At 35.4% G+C, this 19,730-nt stretch overlaps 3 protein-coding genes and 1 long non-coding RNA gene across 6 annotated transcripts in view; 3 read left to right on the forward strand and 1 right to left on the reverse strand.

The window, feature by feature from the left end:
* Nucleotides 1-1,327, reverse strand: part of LOC138123884 (uncharacterized) — a 30,321-nt gene extending 28,994 nt beyond the window's left edge. The window contains exon 1 of the mRNA XM_069038715.1: nucleotides 1,297-1,327. Within this exon, the coding sequence (XP_068894816.1) occupies nucleotides 1,297-1,312 (16 nt within the window). The 5' untranslated portion in view covers nucleotides 1,313-1,327. The remainder of the gene's footprint in view (nucleotides 1-1,296) is intronic.
* Nucleotides 1-19,730, forward strand: part of LOC138122770 (uncharacterized) — a 186,709-nt gene that overhangs the window by 64,631 nt on the left and 102,348 nt on the right. The window lies entirely within an intron of this gene.
* On the forward strand, nucleotides 162-19,229 carry LOC138123882 (A-kinase anchor protein 9). 3 transcript variants are annotated; one of them, XM_069038712.1, is made up of 5 exons: nucleotides 162-1,088; nucleotides 14,286-14,380; nucleotides 17,445-17,591; nucleotides 17,887-17,954; nucleotides 18,011-19,229. In XM_069038712.1, exons 1-5 carry the CDS (start codon nucleotides 390-392, stop codon nucleotides 18,046-18,048), a joined length of 1,047 nt encoding a protein of 348 aa, XP_068894813.1. In that variant the 5' UTR covers nucleotides 162-389; the 3' UTR covers nucleotides 18,049-19,229. The 3 variants fall into 3 exon arrangements, with proteins under 3 accessions (XP_068894813.1, XP_068894811.1, XP_068894812.1); XM_069038711.1 differs by having other exon boundaries at nucleotides 164-318; nucleotides 379-1,088; nucleotides 17,887-19,229; XM_069038710.1 differs by having other exon boundaries at nucleotides 163-1,088; nucleotides 17,887-19,229.
* Nucleotides 9,941-11,879, forward strand: LOC138123885 (protein D2-like). Its single transcript, XM_069038716.1, has one exon. It carries the CDS (start codon nucleotides 11,249-11,251, stop codon nucleotides 11,783-11,785), a length of 537 nt encoding a protein of 178 aa, XP_068894817.1. The 5' UTR covers nucleotides 9,941-11,248; the 3' UTR covers nucleotides 11,786-11,879.

Genomic DNA, 19,730 nt, shown 5'->3' on the forward strand with positions numbered 1-19,730 from the left:
ACAGATTTAAAATAAAGCAAGAGGAGCATTTTACATGAAAACATCGTCAGAAATTGTGTTATACACTATATACAGGAACGTGCTGATAATCATGATCTGACAGTTCACTGTAATTGGTAGAAATTAGTGTGTAGATGGCGCCCTCTGCAACTTTCTGACTTGTCATGTGTCAAAACTCAGTCACAATCCCAAACAAAACTTTCATTTGTGACGTATGTGACAACTGTTTACATTTTTAATTGTAAAGCAGAAAGGGACCTGATTTTCAACATCTGCATCAGACATTTGGAACAGTACGTTGTAAAACAGTCCCTTCATGTAAGAAATTTGTTTGTGCCGTTACCCCATATGTTCATGTTTCTAACCTAAATGTAACAGTATTAGTGAAAATGTCTCCAGAAATCAATGGAAACCCGCCAAGTGTGACCAAGAGAAAGAAAAACCGCGATAAGAAGCCTCCCCAGGTCACAGGTTTAAACCCTCTCGAATTCAACATGTCGAACTGCAGTTATTTCCCATCAAATCCCAACTATAACATAAGTATACCAGATCTCTCGTCGTATTACTCGTATTTAAATTATTCGAATCCGTCTGAACCCACGTCCCTGCCCGTTTACCCCGTGAACTACCCCAACTTTTATCCATCGAATCCGAATTTCAATTTTATGAATGCCATGAAGCCACCGATGATGTCTTCAGTGAACTGTGACAATAACGAGTATCTCAGTTTACCTGTGGTTAACGTTGATCAAAACGACGATCAGAGTAAAAGACGGTACTCCGACCCAGGATTGCCAAATGATAGTGATGACAGTGGCAATTCGATCGAGAGTAAGATAATCGAAAAGCTGACACATCAAGTGGGTGTTTTGAAAGAGAGCAATAGAAAATTAACCAGAGAGGTAACGGAAATGAGAATCGAGTTGAACATGTTGAAGCAGCAGCAGAGTACGAGACATTATGACAGAGAGTATGAGCCAGGGATGTTGGCAGATATTATTAGGGAAGTTAGAGATGCTGCGAGAGTAAGGGAAGATGCCTTGTTGGCCAAGGTGAAGCACATGATTGAGGAGAAGCAGTTGAGTGTGGTGAGTTCAAGTAGAAATCAAAGTTTTCATTATGTTAGATGTAAGATTAGTTGAGTAGTGATCACATTTATCTTGTTTCATCTGAAAAACTTGCTTTCAGTAGTTAAGTCAACAAATTGAGTGTTATAATCAGTCAATTATAAATATATTTGGTGAAGCGTTTCTATGTAAAGACAATGAATCGAGAACAATGCTAGAGAACACTCACCACTAATGCGCTTCATACAAGACTGGCGGTCTGTTGAGAACTGTTTTCATGTGTACTGCAAACACCACAACTATCACGTACACAGTGAAAACACTCAATATCATTGACATACGTAAATCACGGTTAACTGATTGCGTAATTTTTTGTGTACTTTGTGGAACGAAGGCCGGTTTTGTACTTTTTCTTTGTGAATTTTGCGCATCGATCACTCACGTCGTGAAAAATTAACACGGCCCAATATTGCCAATCGTTTACCTCACTTATTATCACTGTTTTACGCATCGATAAGGGAAAACCAACCAACTACTAAACCGCAAAATTAAACAGCAACTTTGTTTTAAACGAATGCTGGCGTCTTGCTTTTTACGATTATCTTAATGTTTTAGTACTAAGTGGTTAAATCGTGCAGTATATCGGCAGAAAATTCTTCACGAGCAGGGTTTGTCGAAATTGGTGAACAATGCCGAGCGTTTTTTAAATTTCGGCGTAATACACTTAAAAAAGATAACGTGAGATTATTTTTTGTTTATAAGATTTATGTATTGCAGCAATTACGAATTCCTTTATAGATATTTTTATCATCTCTCTTATCTTATTTAAATAATTATTATTTAACGGTTATGGACGAAATGTAGTCAAATAATAAAAACTTTTATATTTATTAATATGTAAGTATATACAGGTAATAGGTAGGTATTAATTTTAACACACAACAGAGCTTGTTATATGAAACGTTTTTTGTATTTGAATTTTTTACGAAAAAGCGTTACAAAAAAATAGAGACTGGTTAATCAATAATCACACAAAACGATAAAAATTGGTGGGCAAAAAATCTTGGAAGACTTTTGCGAAATTTGCAAAGATAGAGAAAAATGTCATATTGGCGAGTTCTTCCGCTTGTTTAAAATTAACACACGTATTTCAAATACACCTGTATTCAATATACTTTTTACTGGTCATACATAATACATACATACCAACATGCCCCAACTAAATATGTGTGTAAACATTATTCTTATTACCTCCTCTATTTTCATTTAATTATTTCCTTCTGTTTTTTATTCTATCAATACCCAAAATTTAGTGGTAAATATGGTAAAATCTTTGCTGGTGCTTTTAATGCACAATTACGTACAGAGTGATCTGTGGCAGGCTGGCAGAACTAAGTAAGTCAAGGGCTTCAATGAACTATAGTACTGTTTTTATATTGTATATGCACAATTACATATAACAAGTTACGCTTTCGAAACCTCGACATTCGCAGCAAGCAATGCATTAAATCCATTCTTTGCCTCTGTTATCACCACCACAGACCATAATAATAAAGACACTTTGCATCAGCGTTAAGATCATGGAGTTGCTACACAGGTGGAACATTCTCAGATTTTGGTCGCATCTTTTGCAACACAGTGGTAGTCCATATAAGGAATAAAAACTGAGACCTTTCGACAATGAATTGTCACCATAGGACATTGTTTTTGAAACAAAAGCATGTACATAAATATGGTCCCGTAAGTATTATACAGCTGAAGCGCGAAAACGATTTTTCTCTCGATTGGACGTCCATGAAGCCTGCCAATAAGGACACTCTGGCGGCTGAATGTGCACAAAAGGAAAAAATATTGAGTGAAATTTGTAAAAACAACTCTTGCTTATTCTCTTAGATATGCTGCTATTCCATATTATAAGCGTGTTTTATCGGGAATTGCATTTCTAAAAATATTTAAAAAATGTAAATGTAGTGTGGCATTTATTTTAACAATGTTGCAGTAAAAGAAGATTGGATCAACCAGATTGTCAGTGTCAAACCGATAAAAGTACATACAGTGTGGAAACTACTTATGGAATAAATTCAGTAATTTCAAAATTAACTACATTTGTCGAAAACGCTGAAACAGGTCAATTTTAATTTCTCATAATGCTTATTTTAAGCTGCTTGATTTATTCATGACGTCATCCATTTTTGAGCTATGACGTCACATTCATTTTTTTTAAATGACAACCCCCACTTTTTCTTCTTTTTCTGATCGACCTTCCTACTACCTAAACCACGAATTAAAAAATTTGGTACCTTGCATAACAATTTTTTTGAGAAAATGAAAAATTTTACTTCGAAAATTTAATTTCATTTTTAACGTATGTACTTATTTTTTTTTTCTATGTGGTTATTTAGAATCAAGGGTTTACTTCAATAGACTGGAAGATTTACGACAGAGAATTCGCGCTGAAATGGAACAAATCAGCCCTGACATTATTGAGCGCGGTGTACAGTGTTTACACTGCTGTGTGAGTGTCAAATAGTTGGGGGGGGGGGGGGGGGGGCAATTTCAACATTTGCGTTAGATTTTATTGTTAACCTTAGCTGTTTGTTTGTTTTTGTTAGGTCAATTAAAATTTTTACATAAAAAATACATTTTTGAAGTAAAAGATGTCATTTTCCCAAAAAAATTGTTATGTAAGGTACCAGATGTTTTAATTCAATTTTTAGGTAGTAGGAAGGTCTATCAGAACGAAAAGAAAAAAGTGGGGGTTGTCATTTAAAAAAATTGATGACGTCATAGCTCAAAAATTAATGACGTCATGAACAAATGAAGCAATTTAAAATAAGCATTATAAGAAATAAAAATTGACCCGTTTCAGCGTTTTCTTCAAATGTCATTAGTTTTGAAATTACTGAATTTATTCCATAAGTAATTTCCACACTGTATATGAGAAAGAACATGTACAGTTGCTTGAAAAAAAATAGCTTGAAAGATTCATATCCTGATTCAGAAGCAACGTAATATTGTTAGACATTTGGTCCACTAGAGTGTTACATTTATCTGGGCAATTAATAAATCGACAAACTATTGTAACGATCACTTACAAACATCAATTAGTTGTAAATTTTGAGGTTATCTTTGACTGATTTCAAATTACGTATCTCAGGAAACGATCAAAATTTTAGTGTGGAAATATTATTTCCGCCCTAGTTAGGAAATATTCCACTTTTCCTAACTCAAATTAGTATTCAAATATGTGTTAGTTTTCCAAACTCGAGTAGAAAAAATATTGTACAAACTTCGATGCGCGAAGACGTATTCGGCACATTCTCGAAAAAAAAAAAAAATTGTCATACTTGACAGCTGACACTTTTACTACTTGACTCTCACGTGTCCCGAAATTTTGTTTTCCATAGCCGTCTCTTATCTCTTTTTTGTTGATCAATTTTTGATAGTCATTCTAGAAGAAGGGTGGAGTTGGAATTTCATTTCGGCACTCCTTTGAGATCAACTGCAAGTAAATACTCTATAAATTGTAAAATCTGTCATCATAATAACGTCTATTACTTTTAAGTGATCTGTTTATTTTGTTGTTTTTTTATTTTTTGAAGTAATCTTAATCTTTGCTATCGATATATGTACCTATTCATGTATTTAATACTCCGTTCAAGTTCGTTTGGAGCACGACAGATTTAGAAAAAAAATCCACCTTCATTTAAAAATGAGTTGAAAAAGCTTTAGTAAGACAAAGCTTGCCGGAGACCGGCAGGCTCCGGTGCTGATGATGTAGCGGATTACATCGACATTAGTACGTAATCCTCGCGCTAGATGGCTCTCGTGGCTCTATCCAAAGTACTGTGCAAATTTATATTTCCCTCATGTATGCTTTGTACATAATATAAAGTACACTGTTTATATTTACTGAGCAATATCGGCATGTAGACCGGTGCATCTATTCAATTTGACCGCTTTTTTCCTTCGGCAGCGGCTGTCTTTGGCGTGGGTGTTCATCCCCGTCGACTGTCGAAAAATTACCGATGGCGAAAGCGCGAGTTTTGTGCCAGTCTGGGTTTAATTATTTATCGTCGCGACGCCCGATAAAAAAAGACCGACACCATTCTTCCGTCGCCGGGTGTTTGCTTTGAGCTCGACGTATTTGCAGGCGCGATCAAACTGGCGTAATGATCTTTTTTAACCCGTAAATGCCTGATTTATGTCGGTGTTTGGTCAGCGGTCGGTCCGGATCTGGATTTATAGGTCTTCACAGCCGAAACGTCGGATTTTCGGTTTGTCGGTATCCATTCCGGTCGGTAACGACTCGTGGACGGTGTTTCCCAGTTTCGGGGTATCCTCCGGTGATGCTTCTCTTCGGCGTCTGACACATTCTCTGCTAATTAATTCCGGGTGGGATTTTATTTTTATGCCCGAATTCGCCTCAGCAAATGTGCGGGGACACGTAAAAGCGAGATCACATTAGCATATCCGTTTATTGTGGCAAATAAAAGGTATACAAAACGGCGTTGTCGGTTGTGCTCCGCGTCCAGGTAAAAATCCCGACTGATACGTTAAGTGGTGGTCCTCTCGACATCACGTCAAATAAACCTACGGAAGTAACACCATTTAACCACTGTTTAGTGCGGTTTCGCGCTTTTAGTAGCTTGCCCACCCACAGAGTTTACCTGTGCTGTAATTCTGTGAATGGGTTTCGCTCCACATACATTTTGAACACTCCACCTGGTCTAAATAATTTTTACAGTAACAATGCTGCAATAAATTTCTACTGCCTTCATAATTGAACGGCTTCTATTGAACGTTGGTTAGTTACATTTGTGGTGCTGATATTAATGTGAACCTTGTCCATACACCAAACAGTTGTGTAGAGGAATGCATTCAAAATTATATCAACCACGTTCAGAAGAGATAAAACTATTAGACGTATGTATGTACCAATTTTTTTATTATGAAGACTGACTTCAATGCCTTTGGTTTCGATGAAAATAATTCCAGTTGAAGTGATTGTCTTTTTCCAATGCACTTAGTCCATAATCATCTACGATTCAAGTGTAAATGCAATTTTACGCAATTCGTACAGTATTGCTTGCATTACTCACGGCTGTGGGTAATGGAATCTGGATGAAAACTGCTCAGAAGTTCCTCATGAATTATCATTTGAAATGATCAAATGGTCCATCGAGAATTGATACGAAAATTCAGTTTTTTAAATTAAGAAAAAAAAAACAGACTAAAAACAGATACATTTGCAAGCAGTGGGCAAAAGATTTGTTCTTAAGAAAGAAAATTAAATTGAATTTGGTATACTGCATTTTGATTTGGAGGACACACTGTTAATGCGAAGATGTACTGTCAACAACTGGACAAAGTGTATGTTGTAAGAAAATGCTATACCACAGTGGTCAATCGCAATTTGATCATCCTCCAACAAGACGATATAAAAATATCTGAAAAATTGGAACTGGAGCTCGTGGCGTTGGGTCTAGATTTTATTGTTTCTGACTGGCATTTTCTTTGCCTCAAATGAACCAGTGGTATTATTTTAAACAAATTTTTTACTGTCCAGTCTGATTTTGAAGGTTGTGCAGATATTTTAACCTGAGGTAGTACGTGTTAAAAGAAGGCAAAATAACACAACTTGCCTTACACAAATATTAGTGGTTTAAGATAATCAAAGGAAGGAATCAGTTTGTTTGGGAACCGCTGAAAAATTTCAAATTTGACGGGCAGTTTTGACATACAAGTTAAGTGATGATAAAATAGTGTCTGCAACTTATTAAGAAAACAACAAAGTAAAAAGACTGTAATTGTGAGTAAAAGCATAAAATGAAACATCAAAGAAGTCGCTCAAAATGCCTGCCATCGTTTGCAATGCAAGCTTCAGCACGACGTGTCCAAGAAAGCCGAACACGATTCAGAATGCCTCTGTTTTCATGAATTTCCTGAGCGGCGTTTTGAACTCGCAGCCAAACTACACTCCCAGGTGATTTGCAAGACGCCGAGTACTTGTCCGTGGCTGGTTTTCAATTTCGTGAAGAATTTCTTCTGCAACTAAAATGCGATCTTCTCGTTGATCGCGCTTATTCATTGCGAAACTCCCGAAATCGCGAAGATGCTGCACAACGTTTACCAAGGTTCGTGCTTTGGGAAGTATCCTTTAGGAAACCTTTCACCGTAGATTTGCCGTGCTTGCTCTGAATCTCCGCGGGTTTCACCACCATATCTCCCGGTTGATGAAAGCCATTTGTGATTTAAATTGTGGTTAAGATTATTGAGGTTCTTGTCAATGTGACTTAATCTTGAATTAAATGACAACAAAAAAGTTTGCTATGATTTTTTTTGACTCATTTTTTGTCCCATTGTCCCATCGCAGTTGGCGTTGAAAACTCACACAAATTTTGGATGTGCCGCCTAATAGACAGATTTCCACTGCCACCGGTAGTACCACCTATCGGCGATATTAGTCTCACTCATGTTATGAGGCTTGCGGCACATTCAACTTTTGCGATGGGACAATCATTTATAATGACCTGTAGTAGTTCTACATTTATTCACAATGAAGTTTATCAATGCGAAATTCATTCAAAAACAGCAAAAAGACAAAATTTTATGAAATATGTACTATTCCGGACACGGAATCTTGGCCAACATTTTTTTGACATTTCTAAAAAAAATGATGTAAACCAACCATTAGTGTCATTAATAAATGACAGTTATTAAAAATCACTTTGAAGTTTTTTTTTGTGACATCAAAAAAGCATGGAAATGGCATTATCGAGTCAAAAGTTGGGTTATATTCAATAAAGGCCAGTTCACACATATTTGTCAGTTAAATGTCAGTTGTGGCCAAGATTCCGTGTCCGGAATAGTACTAATAAATGAGGTGTTTTTAAAATTTAGTTAAGGTACTGTGTTCTATAGTCCAATTTTTACCCTTTTGAGGTGACGTCACGATTTCCTTTCTCGCTTTCTGTTTATTAAAACGACAAACAGAAAAAAAAACAAAAAAAAGGCACGTTTATTTATCGTTGGTTATTTTGAGGTTATCTTATGCTCCTGTCAATTTGACAATTTTCAATTTCTTTCACTTATTATGTATATTGATTACAAACATAACCTTTCGAAGCAATTGTCAACAAATTTGAAACATTATAAAAGGTGTTCATTTAATATTTTGGTAGCATCACCTATGGAAATCTTTTGTTTTGAAAAACGGATGTCGCAGCGTTAAAATACGACATAACCTCACTAAAAAATAACAGCATGACACGAATTATGATTAAAAAAAGTAACACAATTACAATTCACGCACAAATTAATCAATTTATTAAATGAGGTGCTGGAAATGTCTACCTTCTTCTTTTCGTAACAATTTGTGGCACGTTCCTGCTTTCCTACATAATGTTCTGTCTGTTGCGTTGCGATAACTGACGCACTGAAGTGTGGGAAGCATTTTGCATTATTTCTCTTGCAGTTTCAATAACTGCACTAACTGCAGCAGTGCGTTTTAGCGGCTGACCTGTGGTTTTTCTTCGGTAAACGCCTCCAGTTTCACGAAACAACTTTACACACCGGCTCAGGTTATCTTCGAAGGTTTTCCGTCAACAATAACATTGGGAAATTCGGCGATAAACTCTTCTAAGCAGTTTTGTACGGAGTAGATCCATGAACCACTCACTTTCAAACCAAAATAACTTTCAATCAAAACGTTTTCTGCTCTAACGTGAACACCAGCAAACAGTAAACTTGTCTGAACGCAAATGTCAAAATTGACAGTTCTATTCTAATTTTACTAACGGGAAGTTCAAACGACGACATGCCTTCACAGAAACAAAATATTTCCATAGATAATGCCACCAGAATATTAAATGAACACCCGATAGTTATTTATGATCAATTTAAATTTGTTTCTGATCCTAGCTCAAACATAAAGTCGACTCAAGTTGCAAAAAACCACTTGTCATTTGCAACGGCATTTTTTCAATATTTTTAAACCAAGTAAAGGCACAAAAAGGCCAGAAAATCATAGTTTGGATTGAATATTTTCCATATAAGTACAGTTTTAAAGTAATTTCAAACGACTAATGCCATAAAATTGCTGTTGCAAATCCAAATTGGTTTTTTGCAACTTGAGTCAACTTTACGTGAAGTTACTACATAATGACGTCACCGCAAAAGGGTAAAAATTGGACTATAGTTGATATTTCATCTCCAAACATTTTTATAAACAATCTTAATTTTACTTGTATTTCTAATTTAGTGTAAATAAATTTTAGAAAATCTCATCTATCTTGCAAATATTTTTTAATAAAGATGTTTTAATGTCACTTCAAGCGTTATTCGACAAACTAAAATTAAAATGGGTGACAGTTTACAATCAATTTTGATCATTTTCTTCATTTAGTTGTCGTAATATTTTATACACACATGTTTACAGTTAAGATAGATCGTATCGAAATACGATTTTTTCTTGATATTGTGGCCCCATTAGAGATTCAAAAATTTTAACCACAAAACAATTTGTTCTCATTAGATAATTGAATTTTCAGGCTACTCATGAATAAAATACAATTTTTGCTTTGTTGGGTTTCAAAGAAGATGTGTTAATGGTATTATTCTAGCAGATGTTTGTATAGCAAAGTTTTACTAAGAGATAAAGGAAACAACAAAATTATAACAAATTTATTTTTCGAAATAATTTACATTAAAGTTAAATTCTTAGAAAATTAAGAAAAATTGTTAGTATCTCAACGTCATATTTTCGAGATACCTCTATGAGCATATTATGTTCGAGTATATTATTTAAAGAAATATGTAGTTGACGAAATATTAAAAAACGGTGTTTTTTATCTCATTATTGTCATTATGGTGACATATATTTTGTGTTTGCTTACAATAAATTATCAAATTGTAAATTTTTTAACCAATATGTAATAACAAATATGCACCAATCATCCACTTCATTTTAGTTACAAAATATTTAAAAAAATTGTAAATCACTTTAAAATTATGGAAAACAATTTGGATACTTTTATAGCTTAATAAATAATACAATTTAACCCAATATAATTTGTCTTTAAATCCAACTAGATTGGTCGACATGCTAATTTCTTCCAATACAATAAGGTAATTGAGTTAAATTTGTCATTTACCAATCAAGCAGCAGCTATGCACTCTGTGATTAGACCTTGAAAAAAATTAAATCGAAGACAATCTTCTATTTAAATTTAGGCTAGACAAAAAAAAATCCTGTCTACGCGTTAGATTACGCACTATTATGACGACACTCCAAGTGGAAATACGAAAGCACTGTGACGACGACAGTACACTCCTCCACTGACATTCGATACGGGCCGTGGTGGCATGGCTACGCAAACAACAAGATTGCCCTAATGGAGGCTCCAGTCGCAATTCGAGGGGTTAACCTCCGCGCCCATCCAGGATTATTATTCAGCCCATTACGGCAATTAAGCGGTCAAAGCGAAGAAGTGCATCGTGCCATTGGTCGAACCGAAATTGGAGCATCGTCACCACAAACAAAAAAAATATCCGGAGTCGAACAGGAAAAGTGTGGGGCACCTATACCTGTACATTTTTTTTTCGTTTTTGGACTCAGCATTCGTGCTCAGAAATCCGATATGGCCATCTAAGCGACCATCCATCCTCTCATCCATCCACTATAGTTGATGAGAACATCTACTTCTCCGGGCAAATATTGACAGAGTGCTGTCCACGTACTCTCGGCCTGGGAAATCTTAATAAAATCAATAACGGCCATGATTGTGCCACGGAAATAATCGGAAGATGGGGCACGTATGTCGCCCTAGTACCGGGGCACATATCAAGATTTTCATTCATCTTTCATTCTGCAATTAAGTCTCGATCACACTTGTCACAGAAAATTTTTGTTTTCTATTTTAAATCCCCACAACGAAACAAAGTTTTTAGTTAAAACGAACAGTTATGTTATTTCATCAATTGGACAGACCGTGCAGAAGTGGTCGTTCTTGTATGAATGATTGTTTTTGTGTGGTTTTGAAACTGTTTAGGAAAGAGTTTTATCGAGCGAGGGTCAGGTGTGCCCGGAAAATTTTATTGTTTAGTTTCTATGGAAACACTGTCAAATAGACTGTGAATAAAACCCGGTTGTGAAGTTCAGTAGTAAAATTGTTTTTTAAATGGAAAAACACGGCGTGGTTCCGGACGTCATCGAGACGGTTCCCAAGCACGTCGTCGAGGTGACTTATCCCAAAGGTGTGAAAGTTGAACTTGGGAACAAATTAACGCCTACTCAAGTGAAGGATCCACCATCTGTCAAATGGGACGCCGAAGCTGACGCCTTTTACACTCTCTGCATGACAGATCCGGACGCCCCGAGCAGAAAAAATCCGAAATTTCGAGAATGGCATCACTGGCTCGTCGTCAACATTCCTGGAAATAATTTGGAACAGGGAGAAGTACTTTCTGGGTACATAGGATCGGGACCTCCGAAGGGGACCGGGTTGCATCGTTACGTTTTTGTGGTGTACAAGCAGAATGGGAAGATTAATTTCAGCGAAAAACGATTGCCCAGTAATTCTGGGGAAGGGCGGGGTAAATTTTGTATTAGAAAGTTTGCGGAACTGCACCAATTGGGGGATCCAATTTCGGCGAATTTTTTCCAAGCGGAGTGGGATGATTATGTACCAATTATGTATAAGAAATTGGGAATGTGATTTGTATTGATTGCCATGTTGAATTTTTTGGTATTATTGTTCGTAGTTGCAAACAGATGTAAAAATTTTGTTCAATAAACTCAGCATCAATTTACCAACAGTTGATTTATTTTATCCGACAACTTGTCTCGACACGCTGTTGCCAATAAATACATGTTTTTTTCAAATTCTTATTAATAAAATTAAATCTCATTGTTAAAATAATAGTTTAATTAAAAGAATGAATAAAATGTTTACAGCAACACTTCATTCACACTGCTATCGACAACACGAATAAAAAAATAAAAAAAAATAATTCGCATTGTCTTTGAAATGCTCGTTGCTATAGATTCCACTTCACATGAAATGAAAATTCTGAAACGAAATTGGAAAAAATATTCTATCGCTCGTTCAAATGAAATCTTGGGCAGGGAAGGCGTTGGAAACCGTGAATTGTTATCCTGTTTTAAAGCGTAGATTAATTGGAGTATGTTGACAGCTAACCTAAAATTTAAAGCCAAAAAATTTTTTCTTTTTTTCTCTCTGCAATGTTTTACATTAAAAATAGAATAACTTAACGATTCCTATTCTGGAAGCAAATATCTAAGGGCACCCTTTGCTGAAAACAAACATATTCAATTATGTCCCGATTAAACATAAACAAATGTCTTTCGTATCAAACGGCGGGAAATTCAGACTTTACACTGTTCTGAACGGTTTAATTTTTCCAACACCTACTCAGCCCAGGATTTCATTTGAACGCCCGATATGATACTCGTGAATAAACGAATTTTATTGTTTTCAACTGTCATAAATTCTCATTTTTCTCCTTTGTAAACTGCCTCTTAACTGCCCTAAAGCAAAATGAGCAGATAACGAACCGTTGCCCTAGACAACACATTCAACGTTACATTTCTGACAGGTCTTGAAAAATTTGTCAAAACTGTAAAAGCAAATGCGAAACCATTTTTAAAAGATTTGGAAGCTTCAGGGACTCGTTTCAAACAATAAAATTTTGTATGTAACTGGTTTCTGGGTAAATTGGGCTTTTCTAATTGCCCTCGAGGCCTTGTCCTTCGGGCAATTAGAAAAGCCCAATTTACACAGAAACTCGTTGCATAAATAACTATTATTCACGAAAAAATAGTTTAGCGCACGAGGCGAAGCCGAGTGTGATAATGTTTTTGAGTAAATACAATTCCTTTTTATTCACTTATACCATAAATAGCTATTATTATATTCGATTACGTACAATGAATATTTTTCAACACGTCAAATGTAATAATGGTTGCTCTATACATAGTTTTTTGTTTATTTGTTTGTTAACATTCAAATTAAATTAAATTTAAATTATTTAAATCCGATCATAAATCAAACGTTGACAATTATGGGTCATACATATATTCTAAAAACACAAAATGGAACAAGGGAAATTTACATCTAGTTCTAGATATTCATTTTTGTATTATTCTATTGAAGTTAGTAACAGTGTTGTATTTTAATTGTCTCCAAAAACTTGCAGTTCTACAAAGCATACCTACATTTTATTGAACACAATACGAGATTGAAAATACATAGTTTTTATCTTCTCTTTAATAAGCACATCAGGATTAAGCTGAAAACTTTTAGCGCTTCGTAAGTACCTGCTTTAAACAATGTAGTGAATATAAAATAAAAATCAAACAATTGCATTCTCGGAAGCACAGTGTAAACGTTGATTTATCCAAAGAACTGTGAAAAATATAACTATGGGTTTTTGTTAAAGTTAAATTATTATTATCTAAGCATCATATAGTAAGCTGGAGAAATTAATACTTACAGTTTTATCGAATTTATTCCGAACTTTATGAACATGCTGTATAGTCAAAACTTTTTGGATGTGGATTTATCAAACTCATGGTCGCTTAAAACTTATGGTTGAACTGTACGGTAGTGAGATTTGTCATAAATTCCAAATATCTTATTGGCGCCCCTAGTTACTTTTGCTAGTAGTGCCAACTTAACGACAAGTCCCCAATCTACATCTATAACGTTCCGGCTATATGTTTTATTTTACCAAAAGTCTACAGACAAGTTTTGAATGTTAGAAATCAGTACCTATTTCAAGAACATCATTCCAAATTTAAAAAAACCTGTTTTTCATATGACATAATTTGTTCCATCGTTTGAAACATTTTCTGATTTCTAATTAGTATAATAGGTATACATTAATATAGTTATAATATACGTGAACACTGAGGAGTTTTGAATGTTGCTGGCAATAGCTGCAGTTAATATCCTGTATTTAATGAATTGTCTTATTTCGTATCTGCATGCACTCTATGCTCAAACAGAACACAAAAGCCTGTTTCATTTTGATTTATTTTCCTGTGTTCGTTATTATTATATACACTGATACGCCGCTCCCCGAGAAATGTGTGCAGAGTTGAAAAACGAAGACGATTGTTTTCTTTGGGGCACTTCATTTTATCTGTCTCCAGCCATACGTTAGATGAGTAAAGCGGATCTGTGTGGGTTTCAGAATCATCTGCATCTGGTGAGCGAGAAGAACCGCAACAACGACCGCATCTCGAAGTTGGAGGAGCAACTGAAAAACCTGAGCGTAAACAATTCAAGGTGAGTCGCAGTTTTTCCATTTTTCGCTGGTATTTTCCATCTCACCATCTATCATGCCGGGACCGGGGATGCTAGCGCGACTATAATTGGCGTTAATAACGGCCGGCAATAAAAACTCTCACCGGCGGAGGGTTCGCGCCCCGTTAATAAACGTCGCCCGTCCGAAGCCGTTGAATTACTACCCCGGGGCGGAACAACGTCCTGAGCACATAATTCAGTGCGGTGTAATTTTCTCGGGGACGCCTCTTGGTGTGTTTGTACTAGCGAGAAAATATGGCGAGCGATAAGGCATGTTCGGTTGCTATCTGCGGTCGACGGACGCCGGTGGGAGCGTGCGTGGCCGGTTAACCATCGACGGCGGTCATCACCAAAACCGATTTTTTTGTCGAAGGCTTATCACCGCGCCATCAACGAATATTTGGACTAATGCTGATAACAAGTTAGTGTTTTTCACTCGTCATTATTTCACCCCCAAAGTTACCAAATGAGAAGACGCGCCAGGTAACACCAAGATCAACAAGAAAATCCGCATCATTTCGAGATTCTTATCTTAATGTTATGTTCTTATCTTTAAATAATAATTTTCATAAACTTGTTAAGGGTGTTACAAACCAAGAGAAGCTACAGCAACATAGGTTACATCAAAAAATGTTTCACACTGATACTCTGGGATTCCGAAAGAAGGAAACGAGTATGAATTTTTACAAATTTAAAAATACATAAATACAGGGTGGCTCAATATGTCAAGTTAATTTGCAAGGGATGCATATCTTCAACCCGAACGTGGGGATGCACTTTATCCTAAGAATTTCAAATAGCGATGAATATAAAAAGACACCATTTGAATGCATCGAATTTGCTTCACAGCAGTCGTTTTATTTTTGTATTTTGAGGAATAGGTTCCGTGAAAATGCAGTCTAAAGAAACAGTACTCTATAGGAAGGTGACGTCACTACCCCCAGAACTTAAATGGAATTTTTAATTTTGTAGTGTACACCAAGCTAACCCTCACAAAAAATCTGTTGCTGAGCTGTATATTTTAGGGTAAATTTCACTTTCGAAAATACTATTTTTCATTTTATATAACCAATTTAAAAATGGGGAAAGTAGACGTAGACCTGGATTGAGACATCCTAGAAGCTTGAAGAGAGAGCGTTTCATCTTTCTGCCCTAAACTTCGCGGGCAAGACTTGAGTGGTGCACGATTCTAGACCCGTAATTGTTATCAAATTGTCTTCAGTAACGGATGTCGGTGCCCATGATGGTCACAGAAGAATGAGGCTCCCATCGTGATGAACATCAGAATTTTCAAAGACATACAGTCTTTATTCAGGGAGGGATGTCATATGGAAATTCGGTATCTAATTTTTATTGAGCGAAATTTGAATGTAATAATGCTTTACTTGTCCTCCGGGCTTTCGGATTCCAGATTACAAACATAAAAATAATAATTCCAAAAATGTGCTCTCTCTCCCCATAGCACATTCTGCACCTTCTTTCCTCTCCTTCCATCCAATAACTGTTTTCTCACTCCTCGTTCCCATACCTAAATCTAGCCATCATTTTACTTTCTCTTGCAGTCTCCCACCCCAGGTATGTACTCCGGAATTTCCTCTGTCATACACCCCTCACACTTCCTGTTGTATCTGGAAACAACCAAATTGTTCAACAACTGCTTGGTGTTCCATAAATCCTTGAAAATCAATCCGCACTAAATGTAGAACAAAAAATAATATGCCTGTCAAAAATGTTTAGAAATTGTAGTTTACGGTATCCTAAGAATCAAATATTGCCCACCAAGACAACGCTCCATTTTCTACTGCTCAATAAACACACCAATCACTTTTTGGAAGCTTCTGGAGTGGAATTATCCGTCTTACACTCCTCATCTGGCATCTTGTTATTAGTCTTTGTTCTTCTCCAAAGTAAAAGATGAGATGGGTGGTTTCCGATTTCCAAGTTCTGATCAAAGCTTTGACGTTGCAAGAATTTGTTTTTAGAATAACTCAGAAAAAGTGGAATTTTTCTTTTGATTTTGGCGATTCCAGTTAACAGTGGTGTGAATTGTATGTACTAACTATAAATAAAACCGGTGGCCATTCAAGTCGTTTGTCTTTGTGTTTTTAAAACAAAACGATGTAATTAAAATTTATTATTTAAAAATGACAAATTTGCAGATTGATTAACGAGGGCGTAGCCCGAGTTAATCAAGCAAATAAGTAAAAAAAAGAGACTTTCATAACGTGTTGTACACACTATTTTTTTGCATATCGATGTAAGTTGAGAAATTTGATCCAAAAGGATTTATAAAAAATTACAAAAAAAAAATTGGTATGCTTTGACTTTGACAATCATCTCCAAGGAAATGGAATAAAATGATGCAAAAAGTACTGCTTTCACTACGATTTTTCGTGTAAAAATGTGCTACTTTCACTACGATTTTGCGTGTAAAAATGTGCCACTTTCATTACGATATGCAAAAAAAGAAATTGTTGTGTTTTTGGCTACAACATGTTTCCGTTCATTTCCACGTTGTGGCGTCAAACCAAAATAACAAAATCTACATTTTCATTGAAAATGTTTTTGGTTTTCAAGATTGGGTAGAGAGAAGGAAAGCATGGAAAAGTGCTTTATTAATGTGAAAACCTTCATCTAATTAATGAGTGAAAAACACTGGAAACCACATAAAATTAACAACTTTGCACACAACATTTTTTCGCCTTCCACACCATATCTGCTTTATGCTGTTGCCTCTAAATAAGCTAAAATTTTGTGTAATCTTAAAAAGTCCACCACAAAAACCCTAAAATCACGTCAAACCAACAACTTATTTTAGAAAACAATGCACAAACATAAGCCGGGTCGAGCGCAAGCATGACTTACAATTTCTCAACAGTGGCGCCCTCAACGGTAGCCGAAATCGCCAATATAGTTTGATCGAATGGATGAATATCTTTTTTATTAAATTGTACAAACTTTCGGGCCAACGTATTCCTTTAAAACACGTAATTTTGTTTGAAATTTTCGTCGACCTTGTCCGTGCATTAGTAGCTCAACTTTTCAGAGTTGAAGAGAACGGAGACCAAGCAGTGGAAGATGGCACCAATGCCGCTCGTCAAGTTTTAGAACTGGAGAGGGAAGCTCTGGTCCTGCGGAAGGAACTGCAAGAAACCCGTGCCAAGAAGGAAGAAGCCGACCAGAAGCTGTTGCAGTAAGTACCGAATTAACAGTCCGGCACGTTTTAATAATACTGTTCTGATAGCGTTGAGGCAAATTATGGAATGATCTCATGGTAAGACTTCCATAAACGCACCTTTTCTCTGTAATACCTACAGTTCTAGATTTGTGTCATTGACTCCAATTTTATCAGTCAAACAATTGGTTAATTATCCACAATTGTTTTTGTTTTTATCATTATCGTAGATAATGTTCAGTAGACGTAAAAAACGTTTTTTTTTTCTTATAATGACATAGAATTTTCTAAAATTCGATTTTTTATTGGACAGGTTGGATAAGAAATTGTCGACTATTTTGCGGCGAAACGATATTTGTCCATCGGATGCTTCCGAGGATGGTAAAACAAATTCAATCGACTCCATTTCAGTGACAACTACATCGTCGATTTCACAGGCTCTTCCAAGGGTCACCTTGTCGGGTCCTGTCACTGACTTATGATTTGTACCAACAGAGACTAAACGTCAGATTATCGATATTTGGAAGTTAATGGCAATAATTTTTACTGCTTAGAAGAAACTTCAATTAACGAATTAAAATATTATTTCTGTTTATTACGTTACAATAATATGGATTTTTTATCATGGCTACATAAAATGTCTTCTAAGTAAATACTAAATACTAACGTATTTTACAGTCATGCTGACTCTTTTATCAGCAAGTATATGACTCGTTTCAGATAATGCTGAACATTAAGATATTGATGGCGTGTACACAAATAAGGCAGATATGACAGTTTATTTTATTATAATTCCCCACTTGGAGACAAAATTGTCGGTATTGCAATACTTATGTACACGGAAATTTTTATACTGATCTGATTAAATATTTATGTAATGTTTGTTTTTGTTCCGTTTATGTAACTATTAAAGGCAACTAGTTTTATCTCTGTAAACATTTTGCGAATTTTTCGGACAATATTAAAATACTCAAAAAAAATTAAATCACATATCAATGTAAGGTAATGTAGTATTACGGTTTTGAATATTAAGAAAACGAAGGTTGTGGAAACATTCCCTCCATAGGACAATTAAAAAAATGAAATATATAACAATGCCTTTGTCGTGCCTTCATCAAAACCTCGTGTGTATTTTTATCTCGAATTGTTAATTTAGGGACAATTATTAAGTAAATATGTAACTGATTTTCTCAAAGAGTTTGCCATTAGTGTTTAATTTGTCTCATATTTTTAAACTCAATTATTACTTTTTACTTACTGAATAGAAATCGTGTTTAATTGCCATAACTGACATGTACAATTTTTGTTTTTAAATTGTATTAACACTGCCCAATTTTATCAAGTACTTAGCCGCGATGTAATCGCAGGATTGTTTATTTTAGATCTTGTAGTGACATTCCATTTGGATTAATAGGTTTTAATATTTTTTACTTTACATATAAGTTGACAGTCATTTTAAAATTTACAAAATTGTCGAGATAACACAGTGAAAGTGCTCTCAAAATTGTGATATATTTGAGTGTATTCGAGTTTTAAAAAAATATCAGTTTAAAAGTTCTAAAATGACTGTAGGGGTGTATAATAACAATATTACACTAATAGTTTAGTTATGTAGCGCTATTACTCCAAAAACAATAAATACTTATATTTTTATAACATTTGCTTTTCTGTGTTCTTACTTTTCCCCAGAAATAACAGGATGGTGAGAAATTTTCCACTTGTTGAAACATCCACGTAATTGATACACATTTAAGACGACATGAGAGATGATCTTTATTATTCCTCTGTTAATAATCCAGAAAATAAGTTGGAAGGTAACAGTAGGTATACATATAATCAATAATTGATTCTTAATTATTATTGGACTGCAGTCTGAAGCAGTGCTTGATGTAATAAAAGATTTGATTGGAAAAGCAAGAAAACATGGCCGACGACAGGCCAGAACGTTCTATTCTCAATTAGTAGAAATAATAGAGGAATATTAAATTATAAATAGGGTCCACCACATAGTGGGAGCGTGTTAGTGTCACGTGTAAGGCACGCGGTCAGAACTACCCACTTCCGGTGGACGCAGGAAGTACCGGCGTCATTCTATACTCGTCAAATAATTTACATAATTGCGTTATTGTTTCCCAGGTTAAGGGGTGGCCCTAGTAG

The sequence above is a fragment of the Tenebrio molitor genome, chromosome 2, assembly GCF_963966145.1.
Source record: "Tenebrio molitor chromosome 2, icTenMoli1.1, whole genome shotgun sequence".
NCBI classification, from domain to species: domain Eukaryota; kingdom Metazoa; phylum Arthropoda; class Insecta; order Coleoptera; family Tenebrionidae; genus Tenebrio; species Tenebrio molitor.

What these genes read in the sequence shown, in the direction of transcription:
- LOC138123882 (XM_069038710.1), top strand. Translation starts at nt 390, where the DNA reads ATGTCTCCAGAAATCAATGGAAACCCGCCAAGTGTGACCAAGAGAAAG. An exon ending in AGGAGAAGCAGTTGAGTGTG is followed by an intron (nt 1,089 to 14,285) that starts GTGAGTTCAAGT and finishes TGTGGGTTTCAG; the next exon opens with AATCATCTGCATCTGGTGAG. An exon ending in CTGAGCGTAAACAATTCAAG is followed by an intron (nt 14,381 to 17,444) that starts GTGAGTCGCAGT and finishes TCAACTTTTCAG; the next exon opens with AGTTGAAGAGAACGGAGACC.
- LOC138123885 (XM_069038716.1), top strand. Translation starts at nt 11,249, where the DNA reads ATGGAAAAACACGGCGTGGTTCCGGACGTCATCGAGACGGTTCCCAAG.